Source organism: Eucyclogobius newberryi, unplaced genomic scaffold (genome assembly GCF_026437365.1).
Source record: "Eucyclogobius newberryi isolate DKJ021-1_F unplaced genomic scaffold, fEucNew1.0.hap1 SCAF_10, whole genome shotgun sequence".
Lineage (NCBI taxonomy): Eukaryota > Metazoa > Chordata > Actinopteri > Gobiiformes > Gobiidae > Eucyclogobius > Eucyclogobius newberryi.
The window spans coordinates 2,082,898-2,105,414 of record NW_027315724.1 but is presented as its reverse complement, the minus strand read 5'-3'; the positions used below and the strand labels follow the sequence as shown (position 1 = coordinate 2,105,414).

Genomic DNA, 22,517 nt, shown 5'->3' with positions numbered 1-22,517 from the left:
CAGATTTTGGGCAACAACTTCCTTCCTTCAGTCAGAACGTTGAAGATGGGACGTGGCTGAGTCTTCCAACATGACAATGTGATTTCCAGATTGTTTTGTTTTTTATCTTCTGTCTCTCACAGTGGAAGAGGGGGGCAATGGTCGTTTTAAATTGTCTCAAAGAAAAATGTACTGGATTTTAACATTGCACACTAAGGCACTAAATGGACTAAATGACTTTGGCTAGTTAAATGCTGAGAAGGTGATCGGCTGCAGACTTCATCTCTGCAGGACCTGTACGTCTCCAGGACTCTGGGACGAACAGGTCAAATCACTGACCCTTCTCACCCTGGACATGGACTATTTGAGCCACTCCCCTCAGGCAGGAGGCCACTCCCCTCAGGCAGGAGGCCACTCCCCTCAGGCAGGAGGCCACTCCCCTCAGGCAGGAGGCCACTCCCCTCAGGCAGGAGGCCACTCCTCTCAGGCAGGAGGCCACTCCCCTCAGGCAGGAGGCCACTCCCCTCAGGGAAGAGGCCACTCCCCTCAGGCAGGAGGCCACTCCCCTCAGGCAGGAGGCCACTCCCCTCAGTGAGGAGGCCACTCCCCTCAGGCAGGAGGCCACTCCCCTCAGGCAGGAGGCCACTCCCCTCAGGCAGGAGGCCACTCCCCTCAGGCAGGAGGCCACTCCCCTCAGGCAGGAGGCCACTCCCCTCAGGCAGGAGGCCACTCCCCTCAGGCAGGAGGCCACTCCCCTCAGGCAGGAGGCCACTCCCCTCAGGCAGGAGGCCACTCCCCTCAGGCAGGAGGCCACTCCTCTCAGGCAGGAGGCCACTCCCCTCAGGCAGGAGGCCACTCCCCTCAGGGAAGAGGCCACTCCCCTCAGGCAGGAGGCCACTCCCCTCAGGCAGGAGGCCACTCCCCTCAGTGAGGAGGCCACTCCCCTCAGGCAGGAGGCCACTCCCCTCAGGGAAGAGGCCACTCCCCTCAGGCAGGAGGCCACTCCCCTCAGGCAGGAGGCCACCCCCCTCAGGCAGGAGGCCACTCCCCTCAGGCAGGAGGCCACTCCCCTCAGTCAGGAGGCCACTCCCCTCAGGCAGGAGGCCACTCCCCTCAGTGAGGAGGCCACTCCCCTCAGGCAGGAGGCCACTCCCCTCAGGGAAGAGGCCACTCCCCTCAGGCAGGAGGCCACTCCCCTCAGGCAAGAGGCCACTCCCCTCAGGCAGGAGGCCACTCCCCTCAGTCAGGAGGCCACTCCCCTCAGGCAAGAGGCCACTCCCCTCAGGCAGGAGGCCACTCCCCTCAGGCAAGAGGCCACTCCCCTCAGGCAGGAGGCCACTCCCCTCAGGCAAGAGGCCACTCCCCTCAGGCAGGAGGCCACTCCCCTCAGGCAGGAGGCCACTCCCCTCAGGCAGGAGGCCACTCCCCTCAGGCAAGAGGCCACTCCCCTCAGGCAGGAGGCCACTCCCCTCAGGCAGGAGGCCACTCCCCTCAGGCAGGAGGCCACTCCCCTCAGGCAAGAGGCCACTCCCCTCAGGCAGGAGGCCACTCCCCTCAGGCAAGAGGCCACTCCCCTCAGGCAGGAGGCCACTCCCCTCAGGCAAGAGGCCACTCCCCTCAGGCAGGAGGCCACTCCCCTCAGGCAGGAGGCCACTCCCCTCAGGCAGGAGGCCACTCCCCTCAGTGAGGAGGCCACTCCCCTCAGGCAGGAGGCCACTCCCCTCAGGCAGGAGGCCACTCCCCTCAGGCAAGAGGCCACTCCCCTCAGGCAGGAGGCCACTCCCCTCAGGCAAGAGGCCACTCCCCTCAGGCAAGAGGCCACTCCCCTCAGGCAGGAGGCCACTCCCCTCAGGCAAGAGGCCACTCCCCTCAGGCAGGAGGCCACTCCCCTCAGGCAAGAGGCCACTCCCCTCAGGCAGGAGGCCACTCCCCTCAGGCAGGAGGCCACTCCCCTCAGGCAGGAGGCCACTCCCCTCAGGCAAGAGGCCACTCCCCTCAGGCAGGAGGCCACTCCCCTCAGGCAGGAGGCCACTCCCCTCAGGCAGGAGGCCACTCCCCTCAGGCAAGAGGCCACTCCCCTCAGGCAGGAGGCCACTCCCCTCAGGCAAGAGGCCACTCCCCTCAGGCAGGAGGCCACTCCCCTCAGGCAAGAGGCCACTCCCCTCAGGCAGGAGGCCACTCCCCTCAGGCAGGAGGCCACTCCCCTCAGGCAGGAGGCCACTCCCCTCAGTGAGGAGGCCACTCCCCTCAGGCAGGAGGCCACTCCCCTCAGGCAGGAGGCCACTCCCCTCAGGCAAGAGGCCACTCCCCTCAGGCAGGAGGCCACTCCCCTCAGGCAAGAGGCCACTCCCCTCAGGCAGGAGGCCACTCCCCTCAGGCAGGAGGCCACTCCCCTCAGGCAGGAGGCCACTCCCCTCAGGCAAGAGGCCACTCCCCTCAGGCAGGAGGCCACTCCCCTCAGGCAAGAGGCCACTCCCCTCAGGCAGGAGGCCACTCCCCTCAGGCAGGAGGCCACTCCCCTCAGGCAAGAGGCCACTCCCCTCAGGCAGGAGGCCACTCCCCTCAGGCAAGAGGCCACTCCCCTCAGGCAGGAGGCCACTCCCCTCAGGCAAGAGGCCACTCCCCTCAGGCAGGAGGCCACTCCCCTCAGGCAGGAGGCCACTCCCCTCAGGCAGGAGGCCACTCCCCTCAGGCAAGAGGCCACTCCCCTCAGGCAAGAGGCCACTCCCCTCAGGCAGGAGGCCACTCCCCTCAGGCAGGAGGCCACTCCCCTCAGGCAAGAGGCCACTCCCCTCAGGCAGGAGGCCACTCCCCTCAGGCAAGAGGCCACTCCCCTCAGGCAGGAGGCCACTCCCCTCAGGCAGGAGGCCACTCCCCTCAGGCAGGAGGCCACTCCCCTCAGGCAGGAGGCCACTCCCCTCAGTGAGGAGGCCACTCCCCTCAGGCAGGAGGCCACTCCCCTCAGGCAGGAGGCCACTCCCCTCAGGCAAGAGGCCACTCCCCTCAGGCAGGAGGCCACTCCCCTCAGGCAAGAGGCCACTCCCCTCAGGCAGGAGGCCACTCCCCTCAGGCAAGAGGCCACTCCCCTCAGGCAGGAGGCCACTCCCCTCAGGCAGGAGGCCACTCCCCTCAGGCAGGAGGCCACTCCCCTCAGGCAAGAGGCCACTCCCCTCAGGCAGGAGGCCACTCCCCTCAGGCAAGAGGCCACTCCCCTCAGGCAGGAGGCCACTCCCCTCAGGCAGGAGGCCACTCCCCTCAGGCAAGAGGCCACTCCCCTCAGGCAGGAGGCCACTCCCCTCAGGCAAGAGGCCACTCCCCTCAGGCAGGAGGCCACTCCCCTCAGGCAAGAGGCCACTCCCCTCAGGCAGGAGGCCACTCCCCTCAGGCAAGAGGCCACTCCCCTCAGGCAGGAGGCCACTCCCCTCAGGCAAGAGGCCACTCCCCTCAGGCAGGAGGCCACTCCCCTCAGGCAAGAGGCCACTCCCCTCAGGCAGGAGGCCACTCCCCTCAGGCAGGAGGCCACTCCCCTCAGGCAGGAGGCCACTCCCCTCAGGCAAGAGGCCACTCCCCTCAGGCAGGAGGCCACTCCCCTCAGGCAAGAGGCCACTCCCCTCAGGCAGGAGGCCACTCCCCTCAGGCAGGAGGCCACTCCCCTCAGGCAGGAGGCCACTCCCCTCAGGCAGGAGGCCACTCCCCTCAGGCAAGAGGCCACTCCCCTCAGGCAGGAGGCCACTCCCCTCAGGCAAGAGGCCACTCCCCTCAGGCAGGAGGCCACTCCCCTCAGGCAGGAGGCCACTCCCCTCAGGCAAGAGGCCACTCCCCTCAGGCAGGAGGCCACTCCCCTCAGGCAAGAGGCCACTCCCCTCAGGCAGGAGGCCACTCCCCTCAGGCAAGAGGCCACTCCCCTCAGGCAGGAGGCCACTCCCCTCAGGCAGGAGGCCACTCCCCTCAGGCAAGAGGCCACTCCCCTCAGGCAAGAGGCCACTCCCCTCAGGCAGGAGGCCACTCCCCTCAGGCAAGAGGCCACTCCCCTCAGGCAGGAGGCCACTCCCCTCAGGCAAGAGGCCACTCCCCTCAGGCAGGAGGCCACTCCCCTCAGGCAGGAGGCCACTCCCCTCAGGCAAGAGGCCACTCCCCTCAGGCAGGAGGCCACTCCCCTCAGGCAAGAGGCCACTCCCCTCAGGCAGGAGGCCACTCCCCTCAGGCAGGAGGCCACTCCCCTCAGGCAAGAGGCCACTCCCCTCAGGCAGGAGGCCACTCCCCTCAGGCAAGAGGCCACTCCCCTCAGGCAGGAGGCCACTCCCCTCAGGCAGGAGGCCACTCCCCTCAGGCAGGAGGCCACTCCCCTCAGGCAGGAGGCCACTCCCCTCAGGCAGGAGGCCACTCCCCTCAGGCAGGAGGCCTGCGTTTCTGATTGTGAGTACCAGGTGCTGTTGGTGAGGGAGGTGATGTAAGCCCTGATGGACCAGTGCGTTGGAGATGTTTGTCTCTGATGTATATAGACTCTCATGTACACTGTGGCTGAATCATTCAGAAAATGTAATCCTTTCACTCACATATAAAATGTAGTGCAGTACCATGCTAGTCCAAGATGTGGATACGTATACACACTTGTATCATAACTACATCTTTTTGTGTACCTGTGTTTAGGAAGGGACCATGAGTCCGGAAAAAATATATTATTATTGTTATTATTATTATAACTTTTTATGTTCAGAGGTGTAAAACCTGTACTTCCTGCTCCTCCAGCCCCTCCTGCACCTCCAGTACTGGCACCTCCTGTACCTTCCTGCCCCTGGACCCCTATAGAGCTCTTTCATGTGACGTCACACGAGCGCCTCAGGCTTGTTTTGCCATATTGTCCATCAGCTGATTGTGTTTACCATTACAAGCCCATTCAATTCTCTCTGCTCCGATTTACAACGAAACATGGTTGGAAGAGGCCCAAAACCTCCTTAATGATCTCTGACGCTTTACTGTAATCAAAATGGTGAAGGTTTGTGTGGCATAATTTACGTTTGAGATCACTTTCCACACTCTATCAGTCACAGGAGAGCAACAAGGACAATATGGTGGCACAGTGTGCCATGACCTGGTTTTGTGATGTCGGTGAATGAGCTCTACCTGTACCTCCTGCGCCTCCTGCACCTCCTGTACCTCCTGCGCCTCCTGCACCTCCTGCACCTCCTGTCTCTACAACACACCTTTTGTATAAGCTCTGCTGAGCCAAAGAACCTGCTGAGGGTGTTGGGTGTCGGGGGAGGGGCTTCAACAAGCCACAAACAAACAAACAAACCAGCAAACAACTCTGCGTCCACAAGACAAAGTCAGTCTTGTCGCACAACAGTTCTCCTCCCACGCCTCTGCTCCTCCTCCCACGCCTCTGCTCCTCCTCCCACGCCTCTGCTCCTCCTCCCACGCCTCTGCTCCTCCTCCCACGCCGCTCCTCCTCCCACGCCTCTGCTCCTCCTCCCACGCCTCTGCTCCTCCTCCCACGCCTCTGCTCTTGCCTTTGCTCTCCCACAACGCACTAATTGCTCTAGTATTTATATTTCCCTCCAGAGCAAAGGGGGAAGTTTGGATCCTTTCACACAAGCATTGGATTCAGCCCTGCCAGGTGGGCCGTACTGCAGGTCCCGCCCTCCCATTGGTGGATCCTTTGTCACATGGTCTGCAGTGTTGGCGCTCCTCCCCCTTCCCTTCCCCTCTGAGTCCATGCTGGCTCTGTTTAGACCGTTTGCAGGTCTGTGTGTGTGTAAGTTGGTGAAATACTGTGTGAGATGTTCAGGGAGATCTCAGGACATGAAGCTGGAGATCGCTTTGGGGTTCTGGGTCCGGAGAGCCAGGAGATCTACCTCAGAATGAACCATCAGCGCAGGCGCTCAAGCTACAGGCTGGGCAGGATCATAGCCAGGCAGCAGCTTCTCAAGAGGATTGTTGGAGGTAGGACTTTGGATATATATATATATATATATATATATATATATATATTACATTCAGGTTTTGTCAGTTTAGATGTATATACTTTTAGGGAAACACTTTACATTTGAATAGCCTTAATAACGCATGAACAAAGCCTCAATGAACAAATGGTTGACTAAAAATTTTTCTTAATACGGATATTAGACATTATAAAGTGATAAGATTAAAGATGATTTGACTTCCGTAACATTTTATGACACTGGTTTGTTTAATCTAATTTAGCTTAAAAAGTAAATACAAATACTAGTAATTCCTGGAAGGAAATGAGAAACTGTCAAGTGTAATTCATGATGTCATTGGTAGATTTGGTGGCTGCCTGGTTTGGTCGCGTCTGTCGAGCTGCGGTCCAGTTGGATTTATCTATATCACAAGTTCACCTGGGGAGACTCTATATTTTGACATGGGAGCAGACATGTAATGAGCATGTCTAAGAAACTGAAGAAGAAGATATTTGATTTACTTTTTCGCTGCTCTCTGGTCGTGTTTTGTGTTTAAAATGTTTAAAATGTCTCTACAAGGTGGCCATGTTCCATCTCTCATATGCACAACTCTCAGTTCAAGCTCTAATTCCTCAAAAGGCTCATGGGTGTCTTTAAGGAATTCTTTTTTATAATTTTCTTGTTGTTATCACCCTCATGATGTTCAGCCGACACTGGCTGTCTCAAACTCACAAAGTACTGGTGAATCTAGATATAGATAAATCCAAATGTCAGAAATCAGAAGGTTTATTGCCATTTTCAGTGAAAGCACAACAATTAATAATACAAAAATTAACATTGTGATGAATTGTTTTTAGTTTGAATAGTTGGAAAACTGGCAGGTGTTAAGTGTTCATGAGTCAGAGGGAAAGAAACTGTTCTGGTGGAGGGAGGTTCTGGTCCAGATGGACCGTGGCCTCCTGCCTGAGGGGAGTGGCCTCATACCTGAGGGGAGTGGCCTCCTGCCTGAGGGGAGTGGCCTCCTGCCTGAGGGGAGTGGCCTCATACCTGAGGGGAGTGGCCTCCTGCCTGAGGGGAGTGGCCTCATACCTGAGGGGAGTGGCCTCCTGCCTGAGAGGAGTGGCCTCCTACCTGAGGGGAGTGGCTTCCTGCCTGAGGGGAGTGGCCTCATACCTGAGGGGAGTGGCCTCCTGCCTGAGGGGAGTGGCCTCATACCTGAGGGGAGTGGCCTCCTGCCTGAGGGGAGTGGCCTCCTGCCTGAGGGGAGTGGCCGCCTGCCTGAGGGGAGTGGCCTCCTGACTGAGGGGAGTGGCCTCCTGCCTGAGGGGAGTGGCCTCCTACCTGAGGGGAGTGGCCTCCTGCCTGAGGGGAGTGGCCTCCTGCCTGAGGGGGGTGGCCTCCTGCCTGAGGGGGGTGGCCTCCTGACTGAGGGGAGTGGCCTCCTGCCTGAGGGGAGTGGCCTCCTGACTGAGGGGAGTGGCCTCCTGCCTGAGGGGAGTGGCCTCCTACCTGAGGGGAGTGGCCTCCTGCCTGAGGGGGGTGGCCTCCTACCTGAGGGGAGTGGCCTCCTGCCTGAGGGGAGTGGCCTCCTACCTGAGGGGAGTGGCCTCCTGCCTGAGGGGAGTGGCCTCATACCTGAGGGGAGTGGCCTCCTGCCTGAGGGGAGTGGCCTCCTGCCTGAGGGGAGTGGCCTCATACCTGAGGGGAGTGGCCTCCTGCCTGAGGGGAGTGGCCTCATACCTGAGGGGAGTGGCCTCCTGCCTGAGGGGAGTGGCCTCATACCTGAGGGGAGTGGCCTCCTGCCTGAGGGGAGTGGCCTCCTGCCTGAGGGGAGTGGCCTCCTGCCTGAGGGGAGTGGCCTCCTGTCTGAGAGGAGTGGCCTCCTGCCTGAGAGGAGTGGCCTCCTGCCTGAGGGGAGTGGCCTCCTGCCTGAGGGGAGTGGCCTCCTGCCTGAGGGGAGTGGCCTCTTGCCTGAGGGGAGTGGCCTCCTGCCTGAGGGGAGTGGCCTCCTGCCTGAGGGGAGTGGCCTCTTGCCTGAGGGGAGTGGCCTCCTGCCTGAGGGGAGTGGCCTCCTGCCTGAGGGGAGTGGCCTCCTGCCTGAGGGGAGTGGCCTCTTGCCTGAGGGGAGTGGCCTCCTGCCTGAGGGGAGTGGCCTCCTGCCTGAGGGGAGTGGCCTCCTGCCTGAGGGGAGTGGCCTCATACCTGAGGGGAGTGGCCTCCTGCCTGAGGGGAGTGGCCTCCTGCCTGAGGGGAGTGGCCTCATACCTGAGGGGAGTGGCCTCCTGCCTGAGGGGAGTGGCCTCCTGCCTGAGGGGAGTGGCCTCCTGTCTGAGAGGAGTGGCCTCCTGCCTGAGAGGAGTGGCCTCCTGCCTGAGGGGAGTGGCCTCCTGCCTGAGGGGAGTGGCCTCCTGCCTGAGGGGAGTGGCCTCTTGCCTGAGGGGAGTGGCCTCCTGCCTGAGGGGAGTGGCCTCCTGCCTGAGGGGAGTGGCCTCTTGCCTGAGGGGAGTGGCCTCCTGCCTGAGGGGAGTGGCCTCCTGCCTGAGGGGAGTGGCCTCCTGCCTGAGGGGAGTGGCCTCTTGCCTGAGGGGAGTGGCCTCTTGCCTGAGGGGAGTGGCCTCCTGCCTGAGGGGAGTGGCCTCCTGCCTGAGGGGAGTGGCCTCCTGCCTGAGGGGAGTGGCCTCTTGCCTGAGGGGAGTGGCCTCCTGCCTGAGGAGAGTGACTCAAATAGTCCATGTCCAGGGTGAGAAGGGTCAGTGATTTGACCTGTTCGTCCCAGAGTCCTGGAGACGTACAGGTCCTGCAGAGATGAAGTCTGCAGCCGATCACCTTCTCAGCGTACCACACAGTGATGGAGATGATGGAGGAGGTGATGAAGGAGGTGATGGAGGAGGTGATGGAGGAGGTGCTGGAGGAGATGGAGGAGGTGATGGAGGAGGTGATGGAGGAGGTGATGGAGGAGATGGAGGAGGTGATGGAGGAGGTGATGGAGGAGGTGATGGAGGAGGTGATGGAGGAGGTGATGGAGGAGGTGATGGAGGAGGTGCTGGAGGAGGTGATGGAGGAGGTGATGGAGGAGGTGCTGGAGGAGGTGATGGAGGAGGTGATGGAGGAGGTGATGGAGGAGGTGATGGAGGAGGTGCTGGAGGAGGTGATGGAGAAGGTGATGGAGGAGGTGATGGAGGAGATGGAGGAGGTGATGGAGGAGGTGATGGAGGAGGTGATGGAGGAGGTGCTGGAGGAGGTGATGGAGGTGGAGGAGGTGATGGAGGAGATGGAGGAGGTGATGGAGGAGGTGATGGAGGAGGTGCTGGAGGAGGTGATGGAGGAGGTTATGGAGGAGGTGGAGGAGGTGATGGAGGAGGTGATGGAGGAGGTGCTGGAGGAGGTGATGGAGGTGGAGGAGGTGATGGAGGAGTTGATGGAGGAGGTGGAGGAGGTGATGGAGGAGGTGATGGAGGAGGTGAGGATGGACTCAATGATGGCGGTGTAGAACTGCACCATCATCTGCATTAGCAGCTTGTGGAGCTCCTGTGCTGATAGTGGAGTGTCTGAGACGTTCTTCCCCAGCCTCAGGCACTGCCTCTGATCCATGAGGGAGTCAGTGCTCCACCTGCACAAGAGCACTGGGTCGCTTCCTCGTCTGCGGTTTCTCACTTTTGGCCCAAAATAAAAAAAAGCTCAATATGTGCGGATGCTAAACAAAAAAATGGGATTTGATCTGTAGGAGTGGTTGTTCTGATGTTTGAGAGCGCTTCACAGGTGTAAGAGCTGTGCTCACACATGATTTACACACAAAAACATAACATATTGAACATGTTTACGACATCATAATGCGCAGCGAAACACCAGGGCCCGTCTGTGGCGCCATCTTGGGATGAAAGAACGGTAATACAGTTTCTGTGAAGCCAGACTGAAGGAGATGATTGTTCTGGCCAGGCTGGGTTGGCTCTGGTTATTGTCCAGTAGATTTGATCTGACAGATGTAGCAGTACGTTCTGTGCTTTACCCACTCGTCATAAAAACTCTATGTGTTTGGCTTCTTTGCATCTGAGAATTTTCTGCTGTTTTTAAGTCCATAAATCATCACCAGACTCGCTCTGAGCATTTTTACCATCATATCACAATCTTTACAATTGGTTGGCTGCTTCCGTGTGAGCGGCAGGAGCCTGTGAAAGACCCTTCATTCCCTCTGAGTCGTCATGTCAGTTTCTCATGTGGGTAAAGCCATGTTTTAAAACATGACATGCCATTATAAATGCAATAAAGCATAATATTTTCCCTTTAATGATAAAGCTTACATTTTCCTTACTTCCGTGCTCTGCACAGATGTTTCTGTTCACTATGCCAGCTCCTGGTGATGGAGCTTCATGAGTGCTGTCCCTGCAGCATCTTACACCCTGCATGTGCGGGATGGTCTCAGGGCCCCCTTTGCACAGCCTACACCAAGGGTGGGCAAACTACGGCCTGAAGGCCCTTTCAATCCAGCCCGCCAAGCTTGTTCAAGTAATATTAAAGGTTGAATGGATGATTTTTTTGGCACAAATCATAAAACGCACCTATCGCTCACCTGCAGCCGCGTGCGGTTCGTCCCCACGTTTCCACGTGCCTAAGCGCATGGATCTATCATAATATAGTTCCCTCAGTGTACGGGGCAAAATGAAGACGGAGAAAGACAGTTCGAGCTGACGCAGAAGTGGACAGAAATCTACGGGAGACGAGAGATGTGATGCGCTCCGTCGCGCTAATAAACAAACGCACGTGTGTGTTGTATCAGTCCACACGGGGGAGTGGCATGTGCACTTCCACCTGCGTTCTCAAATCGCCGAAAAATCGTCCATTGCGCCTTTAATTTTTGTTGTTGCCTTTTTTGCCCTCAGGCATCTGCCTGCACGTGTGTCCTTAATACCTATGGCGTTAAATAAATTAAATAATAGGTTCAATAGCCTATATTTGACAGAAAAGTGATATTTTATTTGATATTTAATTTTTGGGATTTTTTTTTTCACACCAATGATTGCGGGCCGGCCTCCGCTACAGGCCTGGATTCAAATATGGCCCTAGGAGGAAAATAATTGCCCAGCCCTGGCCTACACCTTGGGTCTTGTCTGGTGTGGTAGATCAGGGCCTCTGTCCTTCAGACCGGCTCTTTCTAACCATTGGTAGGATTTCGTGATATCAGCCACTTCAGTTATGTTCTGGTGGTACATCCTATGTAGGGGCGTGTCCTCCCATATAGGGGCGTGTCCTCCCATGTAGGGGCGTGTCCTCCCATGATGGTCCCTCCAGCACCTCATCATCCTCTGTTCCTTGTCTGAGACATTCACTGAGCACGTCCTCAGTAGGAGCCTTGTCCTTGATGTACTTATGGAGCTTGGACGTTTTGTCCTGGATAGTGACTCTCACACTCACTAGTCCCGCCTCCTTTCTTATGGCTAGTGTCCAGTCTCAGGGTGCTAGTGTCCAGTCTCAGGGTGCTAGTGTCCAGTCTCAGGGTGCTAGTGTCCAGTCTCAGGGTACTAGTGTCCAGTCTCAGGGTGCTAGTGTACATTCTCAGGGTACTAGTGTCCAGTCTCAGGGTGCTAGTGTCCAGTCTCAGGGTGCTAGTGTCCAGTCTCAGGGTGCTAGTGTCCAGTCTCAGGGTGCTAGTGTCCAGTCTCAGGGTGCTAGTGTCCAGTCTCAGGGTGCTAGTGTCCAGTCTCAGGGTACTAGTGTCCAGTCTCAGGGTGCTAGTGTACATTCTCAGGGTACTAGTGTCCAGTCTCAGGGTGCTAGTGTCCAGTCTCAGGGTGGTCAGGAGCTTTCGTGTCTAAACATCTGTATCTCCTCCTTTGGCCTCCTGATTACTCCTGCAGGGTCTGATCACTGGCAGGGCGTGGCAGGGTCAGGGTCTGATCACTGGCAGGGCATGGCAGGGTCAGGGTCTGATCACTGGCAGGGCGTGGCAGGGTCTGATCACTGGTAGTAGCTGTTGTCCAGGACTTGTTCTTGTCATCGAGCTGCTTCAGGACTTGTCTCACTCGTTGTAGTATTTGGCCGTAGCTTCTTTCCTTGTTTCCTCTTCGTTGCCATTTGTCTGTGGGATTCACAGGGACTTAACTGTCCTCAATGTCTGCTATTGTCCTTCTGGGAGTGAGACCTCCTCTGTGTGGACCACCTTCCCTCTGTGTGGACCACCTTCCCTCTGTGTTGACCACCTTCCCTCTGTGTGGACCACCTTCCCTCTGTGTGGACCACCTTCCCTCTGTGTGGACCACCTTCCCTCTGTGTGGACCACCTTCCCTCTGTGTGGACCACCTTCCCTCTGTGTGGACCACCTTCCCTCTCTTAGTCACCATCCGCCCACACTTCTCTAGTCCCAATGTCATTATTCATATATATATATATATATATATATATAAAATGTATTCCTCAAAACATATTTTTTGAATTCGTTTTTTTTACCCCCATGATACAACAGTTAACTTTTTTTCTTTGCAGATGCATGTCATGTGTCATTGTTCTACTGCAGAAGTGGGAGCAGCAGTAAATATTGACTCTGGTCTGGTTGGTGATAAGTGTCAGGAACAGTTATGTAACGATATCATGGGTCAACGCTCCAGACATGACTTGTTTTACAGCGAGAGTCCAAAAGATTCTTGTCTGAGTTATTCTACTTTGTTGGACCCTTTTTCAGAACCCAAAACAAACGTCTGCTGGAGCGTCTGCTTATGATGTCATAAAGCAGAAACTATATGTTGAAAATATGATTTTGACGCGTTTCAACTCCTTAACACTTTCACCGATTTCGACAAGTTTGACCTCTTTACGATCACTTTCACAGTCTTAGGGGCAGATGCTTTTGACATTTTTACATACCGGAATATTTTTCAGTATTTGCAAAAGTAAATTGCTAATGCTAATGCTAACGCTAATGCTAAGCATGTTTCAACAAATATTGAACATCTCCAACAACACATGTAGTACTCTGACACACATGTGTTACACACATGCAGTACTTTCACACACATGTAGTACTCTGACACACGTGTGTTACACACATGCAGTACTTTCACACACATGTAGTACTCTGACACACGTGTGTTACACACATGCAGTACTTTCACACACATGTAGTACTCTGACACACGTGTGTTACACACATGCAGTACTTTCACACACATGCAGTACTCTGACACACGTGTGTTACACACATGCAGTACTTTCACACACATGTAGTACCTTTTCGACAAATTTGGCACATTACACTTCTTTACACAACTAAACTACATGTTGTTGTTGTTGTTGTTGTTTTATGGCGGTTGGCATCCGAGTGTTGCATCACCGCCAGACTTTATTCCCCAGACTTTGTCGTAGTCCTAAAAGTTGTTCTTCCAGTGCTTTGACAAAGCCCAAGAGGTCATGAGATGCCGAAACAACAACAACTTCGGCCTTTGGAGATACACGCTGACGGTGGATTATTGAGCATTGTTTGGATATTACGGCAACATAGAGGAACGCCTCGGTCCGTATGACGGGGAAGAGGAAGAGGAGGCGTGACCTGGTCGGTGACGATATGAACAGCGGGGAGGACTCCCCTGGAGCCACTGATCCTGTGCAGCGTAGGGCGTCTTCTTGCTCGTCTATGGAGGGCTCTCTCAGTGAGGAGCAGGGCGGGGGGGGGTTGCAGATATCGGGGATGTGAGTTCAGAGTGTAAGGTGTTCATAAAGCTCGCGCAGGATAATGCGTCCTTTAAGGGGTGGGATCCGATGGTGTTGACAAGGAGCCTGACTGTAGCTGTGGGAGTGGTCAAGCATGCGAGTGTCCTTAGGGATGGCTCGCTGCTGGTCGTGTGCAAGGACGTGGCTCAGCAAAGGAAGGCGATTGAAGCTAAGTGTCTGGGGGGGAAGGACATTCTTGTGTCTGATGCTGTAAGAGGCACGGTTAGGGGAGTTATCGTAGGTGTCCCTACGACGACATCTGTGGATGACATAAAGGAGAATTTGACTGGAGCTAAGGTGGTGGATGCTAGGCGGTTGAAGATGACCCGGGATGGGGTAAGGTGTGACAGCCTGTCGATAATGATTAGATTTGAAGGTGGGATCCTGCCTTGTGTGGTGTGCGTTGGGTACATGCGCTATGGCGTACGCCCATATGTTCCGCCGCCCCTGCGTTGCTTCAAGTGCCAGCGCTTTGGGCATATTGCAGCGGTCTGTAGATGGAAGCAGAGGTGTGGTAAATGTGCAGGAGACCACGAGTATGGGAAGTGTGACGAAGGAGCAAAACTCAAGTGCTGTAACTGTGGGGGAGAGCATAGCTCTGCCTACGGGGGATGCGTGTTCAGCAAGAGGGCTGCTGAGGTGCAAAAAGTTAGAGCCTCTCAAGGCATATCCTACGCGGATGCGGTCAAGAAGGTGTCTGGTAGTCAGGTGAAGGTGGATGCAGTGCAGGCTGCCAGTGCTGCTGGTGACCTAGGCGACAGGGGAGGGGGCAGCGTTGCCCGCGGCCAGGGGGAGGTCCCCACTGGGATCCCTGTGAGTGTGGCTTCCACGGGCAGAGGCCCTGTGGGTGCGGAGGATGTACTGGTTGTGAAGAGGAAAGATTTCTTCCTCTTTATGGTGGAAGTGATTAACTGTACTGGTCAAACCAAGAAGAGATCCGAAAAGACTAGGATCATCGCTAAGGCTGCAGGGAAGTACTTTGGAGCTGCGGGTCCCGAGTGGGCGGAGATAGAGGATGCGCTGCAGGAAGGCACCCTGCCCCATTCTGGCAGTGGGAAGCGGGTGCCGTGGTGGAATGAAGCATGTGGTTATGCTGTTAGGGCGAGAAATGCGGCGTTTCGCCGGCTAAGGGTTACCCACACTGAGGGTGCCCTCATTGACTACAAGAGGGCCCGCGCTGTTGTGCGGAAAACTGTAAGAACGGCCAAGAGTGCCTGTTGGAGGCGGTATTGTTCCAAAATTGGGAGAGAAACGCGTCTCGGGGATGTTTGGGGGATGATTAAGCGGATGCATGGAGTTGAGCGCCGTCACGGGACCCCGGTCCTAATATAGAATGGTGTTGAAGCAGTCAGCGACGTTGACAAAGCTGAACTGTTGGCCAGCACCTTTGTGTCGGTGCACAGCTCTGACAATCTCTCACCTGGGGAAAGGCACTACAGGGAGAGTACTTTGGCCCAGAATTCTGAGCTGATTGGGCACCAGCCTTCGACTCAAGATGTCCTTGACCTTCCGTTTAGTTTGTTTGAGCTAAGGAGAGCACTTTCTAAGGCGAAACAGACAGCCCCGGGTAAAGATGAGGTGTGCTATGACATGCTCTCTCATTTGACTGATGACACGCTTGGGCTAGTCCTGGGTCTTTTCAACCGTGTTTGGGATTCAGGTTGTGTTCCATCTGCGTGGAAACAGTCTACGGTGGTGCCGGTTCTGAAGCCGGGTAGGCCAGCGTCTGACCTTTCAAGTTATAGGCCGATTGCCTTGACGTCGCAGCTCGGGAAAACGATGGAGCGCATGGTTACCTGGTTGGATTGCTTCTTGGAGAGTCAGGGTTTGCTTCCCGCGCACCAGAGTGGTTTCCGTAGGGGCAGGAACACCATGGATTCCGTGTTGTGTTTGGAATCTGATATCCAGCTGGCCAGGGCTCAGAAAGAAAAGGTTATTGCGGTGCTCTTTGCTGTGGAGAAGGCGTACGATATGGTTTGGAAGGATGGGCTCCTCATTAAGCTGCGGAAGTGTGGTGTGAAGGGTAAACTGTTTAACTGGGTCCGGAGCTTTCTGTCTGGCCGGCGTATCCAAACCAGAGTGGGCGCTGCTTACTCTGGGGTCTATGGGGTGGAGAATGGGATCCCGCAGGGGAGTGTGTGTAGCCCTATCTTGTTCAATGTTATGATTAAGGACATCTTTGACGACGTGGATGGGTCTGTTGGGAGGAGCCTTTATGCTGACGATGGCGCTCTATGGGTGAGAGGGAGGAATCTCCGGTTTTACGAGGCGAAACTGCAAAGGGCAATACAGCAGGTGGAGCAGTGGACCCTGAAGTGCGGGTTTAAACTGTCCGTACGGAAGTCTCAAGTGATCTGTTTCTTCAATGGGCATAGGAACGTCTCCCTTCGACTGCATGGGCAGGTGCTCGAACAGGTCAGGGAGGTGAGGTTCTTGGGGGTCACCTTTGACGAGAGGCTTAGTTGGCGTCAGCACATTGATGAGGTCAGTGGTAAATGCAAAAGGGTGAATAACTTGCTTCGTTGTCTATCCGGCCAGGACTGGGGGGCCAGCAGAAGGTCGCTCCTGGGTATTTATCAGGCCGTCATGAGGGCGGCTATTGATTATGGCTGTATAGCCTACATGTCTGCGGCTGAGACTAACTTAAAGAAGCTTGATGTGGAGCAAGCCCAGGCCTTGCGCTGCTGTAGGGCTTTTAGGACCTCCCCTGTCTCGGCGCTGCAGGTTGAGTTGGGGGAATTGCCGTTACGGCTCCGGAGGCTAGAACTTCTGTTGGCTTACTGGGTGAATGTGCAAGGTCACACGAGCTCTCACCCGGTGAGGGACTTTCTCAGGGTTGATGGGGGGCAGAATGAGGCTGGCAGTATGGTTTTTAGCCAGGTAGGGAATGCGAAGGCGCGGCTTGCAGGGGTTGGTGATCTGCGTGTGAGCCCGTCGGTGGCTTTGTCTGCTATGGCTCCGTGGAAGTTTGTCCCGGCTCCTGTTGATGTTAGCTTGCATGGCAAGCTTAGAGGAGTCGCTGGGAGGGCACCGCAGTTTGCCGTTCAAGCGCTCATCGATAAGCACTCAGGTGATGTGTTTATTTATACCGACGGGTCTAGGGATCCTGAGAGTGGGCGTACTGGCGCCGCTTATTTTGTGCCTGACCTGGGGCTGGCGGTCAAGAAGAGGTTGACAGATCGCCTTTCTGTTTTCACGTCGGAACTCATAGCGATACGGTTGGCATTGGAATGGGCGGAATCTGCTTTGCAGTGTTGCGGCATTGTGGTGGCCTCTGACAGCCTTTCTGCATTGCAAAGCATTAAATCTGGGAAATCGGATTGCAGACAGGATGTGTTGAATGGCATCTTCTGTCTGATGCTCTCCCTGTCCAGGAAGGATGTGAGGGTTTCCTTCATTTGGGTTCCTGCGCATGTGGGGGTGGATGGTAACGAAATGGCTGATACACTGGCTAAACGTTCCTTTAGGCGGCCATCAATTGATGTGGCGGTTGAGTTAAGCAAATCTGAAATCAAGCCCGTTATCAAGAGTCCTGTGGTCGGCCTTTGGCAGGAATTTTGGAGCCACTGTGTTACTGGACGGCATCTCTATCACATACAGGGTAGTGTGGGTCCTTGCAGGTCTATGGGCAGGAACGCGTGGGAGGAAAGGGCCTTCGCCCGCATGAGGATTGGCCATACTGGACTCAATTGGTCACTGAGTAGGATAGGCAAACATCCGACCGGTCTGTGTGGTCACTGTCGGGTGCCAGAGACTGTCGAGCATGTGCTGATTTGCTGTGAGGCTTATGATAGAGAAAGGGCCGGGTTGGCCTTGTGGTTTCGGAATAATGGGCGGGAGTTCAATCTGCGGAACGTTCTGGCGATCCAGTCACAGGGTTTGTGTCAGGCTGTGGTTGCTTACTTATGTAGCACAGGGCTGGGTAAACGTTTATAGAGGTGGGGGGTGTTGGAGACTGAGCCGAGGATGAGGAGCAAGAGGATGTTCTAACGCGCTTGGACTTCATGGGCCTAGAAACGCCAAAGTGATAAAAGAAGGACTTCTAAAGGATAAAACGACAAAGACGTCCCATGACCTCATGGGCTTTGTACTTCCAAAGCACCGAGCGTCAGGGAGGGAGAGGAAGATGAAGAAGAGTCTCCCTGGAATAAAGCCGGTTGGTCTCTGAAACAACAACTATTCTAGTCACAAAGACATATCATGACCTCATGGGCTTTGTAACACCAAAGCAATGGGAGGAGTACTTTTACGGACTACGACAGTCTGAGGACTACGAAAAGTCTGAGGAATAAAGTCTGGCGGTAATGCAACACACATGGGAGGAGTACTTTTACGGACTACGACAGAGTCTGAGGACTACGAAACGTCTGAGGAATAAAGTCTGGCGGTAATGCAACACTCGGATGCCAACCGCCATAAAACAACAACAACAACAACAACACTCGGATGCCAACCGCCATAAAACAACAACAACAACAACAACAACAACAACAACAACAACAACAACAACAACCCCACACACAGATGCAACACTTGGATGCCAACCGCCATTATAGTACAAAACTGTGAGGAGACCTTGCTCAACACCCGGTCTGGAGAGACGGGAGATGGCGGAGGAGAGTGGATCGGGGATGGAAGACGTTCTGGACGGCGTGGAGGAGCAGCCTTTTCTGCCTGCACGTGCCCGGAAACGTAAAAAGTCCCTTAGCTCGTCCGAGGGTTCTGGGAATGAGCAGCAGGATGAGGCTGAAGCTATTGATATCCGGGGTGAGAGCAGAGACTGTAAGGTGATCATAAAGCTTGCACAGGACAGTGCATCCTTTAAGGAGTGGAATTCAGTGGCATTGTCAAAGAGCCTAACTGTAGCTGTGGGAGTGATCAAGAGTGCGAGTGTCCTTAGAGATGGCTCGCTGCTGGTTGTGTGCAAGGACGCGGCTCAGCAACGGAAGGCGATTGGAACTAAACGTCTGGGTGGAAGGGACATTCTTGTGTCTGATGCTGAAAGAAACATGGTCAGAGGGGTTATCGTAGGTGTCCCTACGGCGACGTCTGTGGATGAAGTTAAGGAGAATTTGACGGGAGTTACGGTGGTGGACGCTAGGCGGTTGAAGGTGACCCGGTTTGGGGTAAGATGTGACAGCTTGTCGGTAATGGTAACACTTGAAGGGAGGTGCCTGCCTAGTAAGGTGTTCATTGGGTACATGTGCTATAGCGTCAGGCCATATGTTCCGCCGCCCCTGCGTTGCTTTAAGTGCCAGCGCTTTGGGCATATTGCAGCGGTCTGTAGAGGGAGGCAAAGGTGTGGTAAATGTGCAGGAGATCATGAGTATGGGAAGTGTGATGTGGGAGCAAAACTGAAGTGCTGTAACTGTGGGGAAGAACATAGCTCTGCCTACGGGGGATGCAGGTTTAGCAAAAGAGCTGCTGAGGTGCAGAAAATAAAGGTCTCTCAAGGTATATCCTATGCAGATGCAGTCAAGAAAGTTTCAAGTAACGAGTTTAGAGTAAATACAGAGAGAGGAGCCAGCGCTGCTCCCAGCCAGGGCGAAATGAGAAAGGCCAGCGTGGCTCCCAAGAAGTGTGAAGGTTTCAAGAGTGGAGGTCCCAAGTGTGCAGGTTCCAGAATTAATGAGAATACCCTGGTTGTGGATAGAGAGGATTTTGTACTCTTTATGGTGGATGTTGTAAACTGTGCTGCTCAGACTCAAAGCAGAACTGAAAGGATCAGGATCATTGCTAAAGCTGCAGGGAGATTCCTTGGAACAAAGGAGCTTGATTGGGCAGATATAGAAAACAGGCTAAAGGCGCTAAATGGGAGTCGGAGTGATGGGGGTCTGCTTGTGGGGAGTCAGAGTGATCAGAGTGACGAGATGGGGGTGGGGGTGGTCTCCTGTCCTCGCCCAGTCTCGTAGACGCACGGCTACCAAGCGGCGACATCAGTGGACATATTAAAGCCTATAGAATGAAGCCTGAAGAATAAAGCTGTACGGTGGACGTACTGACTACGACAGAGTCTGAGGACTACGAAACGTCTGAGGAATAAAGTCTGGCGGTAATGCAACACTCGGATGCCAACCGCCATAAAACAACAACAACAACAACAACAACAACCGAACGTCAAAGAAGGAGAGGAAGATGAAGAAGAGTCTCCCTGGAATAAAGCCGGTTGGTCTCTGAAACAACAACAACAACTATTCTAGTCACAAAGACATATCATGACCTCATGGGCTTTGTAACACCAAAGCAATGGAAGGAGTACTTTTACGGACTACGACAGAGTCTGAGGACTACGACAAAGTCTGAGGAATAAAGTCTGGCGGTAATGCAACACTTGGATGCCAACCGCCATAAAACAACAACAACAACAACAACAACAACAACAACAACAACTATTCTAGTCACAAAGACATATCATGACCTCATGGGCTTTGTAACACCAAAGCAATGGAAGGAGTACTTTTACGGACTACGACAGTCTGAGGACTACGAAAAGTCTGAGGAATAAAGTCTGGCGGTAATGCAACAATTGGATGCCAACCGCCATAAAACAACAACAACAACAACAACAACAACAACAACAACAACAACAACAACAACATGAAGTCAAAGCGCGTTAGAACATCCTCTTGCTCCTCATCCTCGGCTCAGTCTCCAACACCCCCAAACTCTATAAACGTTTACCCAGCCCTGTGCTACATAAGTAAGCAACCACAGCCTGACACAAACCCTGTGACTGGATCGCCAGAACGTTCCGCAGATTGAACTCCCGCCCATTATTCCGAAACCACAAGGCCAACCCGGCCCTTTCTCTATCATAAGCCTCACAGCAAATCAGCACATGCTCGACAGTCTCTGGCACCCGACAGTGACCACACAGACCGGTCGGGTGTTTGCCTATCCTACTCAGTGACCATTTGAGTCCAGTATGGCCAATCCTCATGCGGGCGAAGGCCCTTTCCTCCCATGCGTTCCTGCCCATAGACCCGCAAGGACCCACACTACCCTGTACGTGATAGAGATGCCGTCCAGTAACACAGTGGCTCCAAAATTCCTGCCAAAGGCCGACCACATGACTCTTGATAACAGGCTTGATTTCAGATTTGCTTAACTCAACCGCCACATCAATTGATGGCCGCCTAAGGGAACGTTTAGCCAGCGTATCAGGCATTTCGTTACCATCCACCCCCACATGCGCAGGGACCCAAATGAAGGAAACCCTCACATCCTTCCTGGACAGGGAGAGCATCAGACAGAAGATGCCATTCAACACATCCTGTCTGCAATCCGATTTCCCAGATTTAATGCTTTGCAATGCAGAAAGGCTGTCAGAGGCCACCACAATGCCGCAACACTGCAAAGCAGATTCCGCCCATTCCAATGCCAACCGTATCGCTATGAGTTCCGACGTGAAAACAGAAAGGCGATCTGTCAACCTCTTCTTGACCGCCAGCCCCAGGTCAGGCACAAAATAAGCAGCGCCAGTACGCCCACTCTCAGGATCCGTCGGTATAAATAAACACATCACCTGAGTGCTTATCGATGAGCGCTTGAACGGCAAACTGCGGTGCCCTCCCAGCGACTCCTCTAAGCTTGCCATGCAAGCTAACATCAACAGGAGCCGGGACAAACTTCCACGGAGCTATAGCAGACAAAGCCACCGACGGGCTCACACGCAGATCACCAACCCCCGCAAGCCGCGCCTTCGCATTTCCTACCTGGCTAAAAACCATACTGCCAGCCTCATTCTGCCCGCAGTTTGCCACTGACCTCATCAATGTGCTGACGCCAACTAAGCCTCTCGTCAAAGGTGACCCCCAAGAACCTCACCTCCCTGACCTGTTCGAGTACCTGCCCATGCAGTCGAAGGGAGACGTCCCTATGCCCATTGAAGAAACAGATCACTTGAGACTTCCGTACGGACAGTTTAAACCCGCACTTCAGGGTCCACTGCTCCACCTGCTGTATTGCCCTTTGCAGTTTCGCCTCGTAAAACCGGAGATTCCTCCCTCTCACCCATAGAGCGCCATCATCAGCATAAAGGCTCCTCCCAACAGACCCATCCACGTCGTCAAAGATGTCCTTAATCATAACATTGAACAAGATAGGGCTACACACTCTCCCCTGCGGGATCCCATTCTCTACCTCATAGACCCCAGAGTAAGCAGCGCCCACTCTGGTTTGAATACGCCGGCCAGACAGAAAGCTCCGGACCCAGTTAAACAGTTTACCCTTCACACCACACTCCCGCAGCTTAATGAGGAGCCCATCCTTCCAAACATATCGTACGCCTTCTCCACATCAAAGAGCACCGCAATAACCTTTTCTTTCTGAGCCCTGGCCAGCTGGGAATCAGATTCCAAACACAACACGGAATCCATGGTGTTCCTGCCCCTACGGAAATCACTCTGGTGCGCGGGAAGCAAACCCTGACTCTCCAAGAAGTAATCCAACCGCTCGGTAACCATGCGCTCCATCGTTTTCCCGAGCTGCGACGTCAAGGCAATCGGCCTATAACTTGAAGGGTCAGACGCTGGCCTACCCGGCTTCAGAACCGGCACCACCGTAGACTGTTTCCACGCAGATGGAACACAACCTGAATCCCAAACACGGTTGAAAAGACCCAGGACTAGCCCAAGCGTGTCATCAGTCAAATGAGAGAGCATGTCATAGCACACCTCATCTTTACCCGGGGCTGTCTGTTTCGCCTTAGAAAGTGCTCTCCTTAGCTCAAACAAACTAAACGGAAGGTCAAGGTCATCTTGAGTCGAAGGCTGGTGCCCAATCAGCTCAGAATTCTGGGCCGAAGTACTCTCCCTGTAGTGCCTTTCCGCAGACGAGAGATTGTCAGAGCTGTGCACGACACAAACGTGCTGGCCAACAGTTCAGCTTTGTCAACGTCGCTGACTGCTTCAACACCAT

The 22,517-nt window shown here is 54.8% G+C and overlaps 1 protein-coding gene across 1 annotated transcript in view; it reads left to right on the top strand.

Annotated features, from left to right (window-relative positions):
- Positions 1 to 5,746: 5,746 nt before the first annotated feature.
- LOC140373136 (stAR-related lipid transfer protein 13-like) overlaps positions 5,747 to 22,517 on the top strand; it is a 72,569-nt gene continuing 55,798 nt past the window's right edge. Inside the window, 1 exon segment of the mRNA XM_072459876.1 lies at positions 5,747 to 5,922. Within this exon segment, the coding sequence (XP_072315977.1) occupies positions 5,760 to 5,922 (163 nt within the window). The 5' untranslated portion in view covers positions 5,747 to 5,759.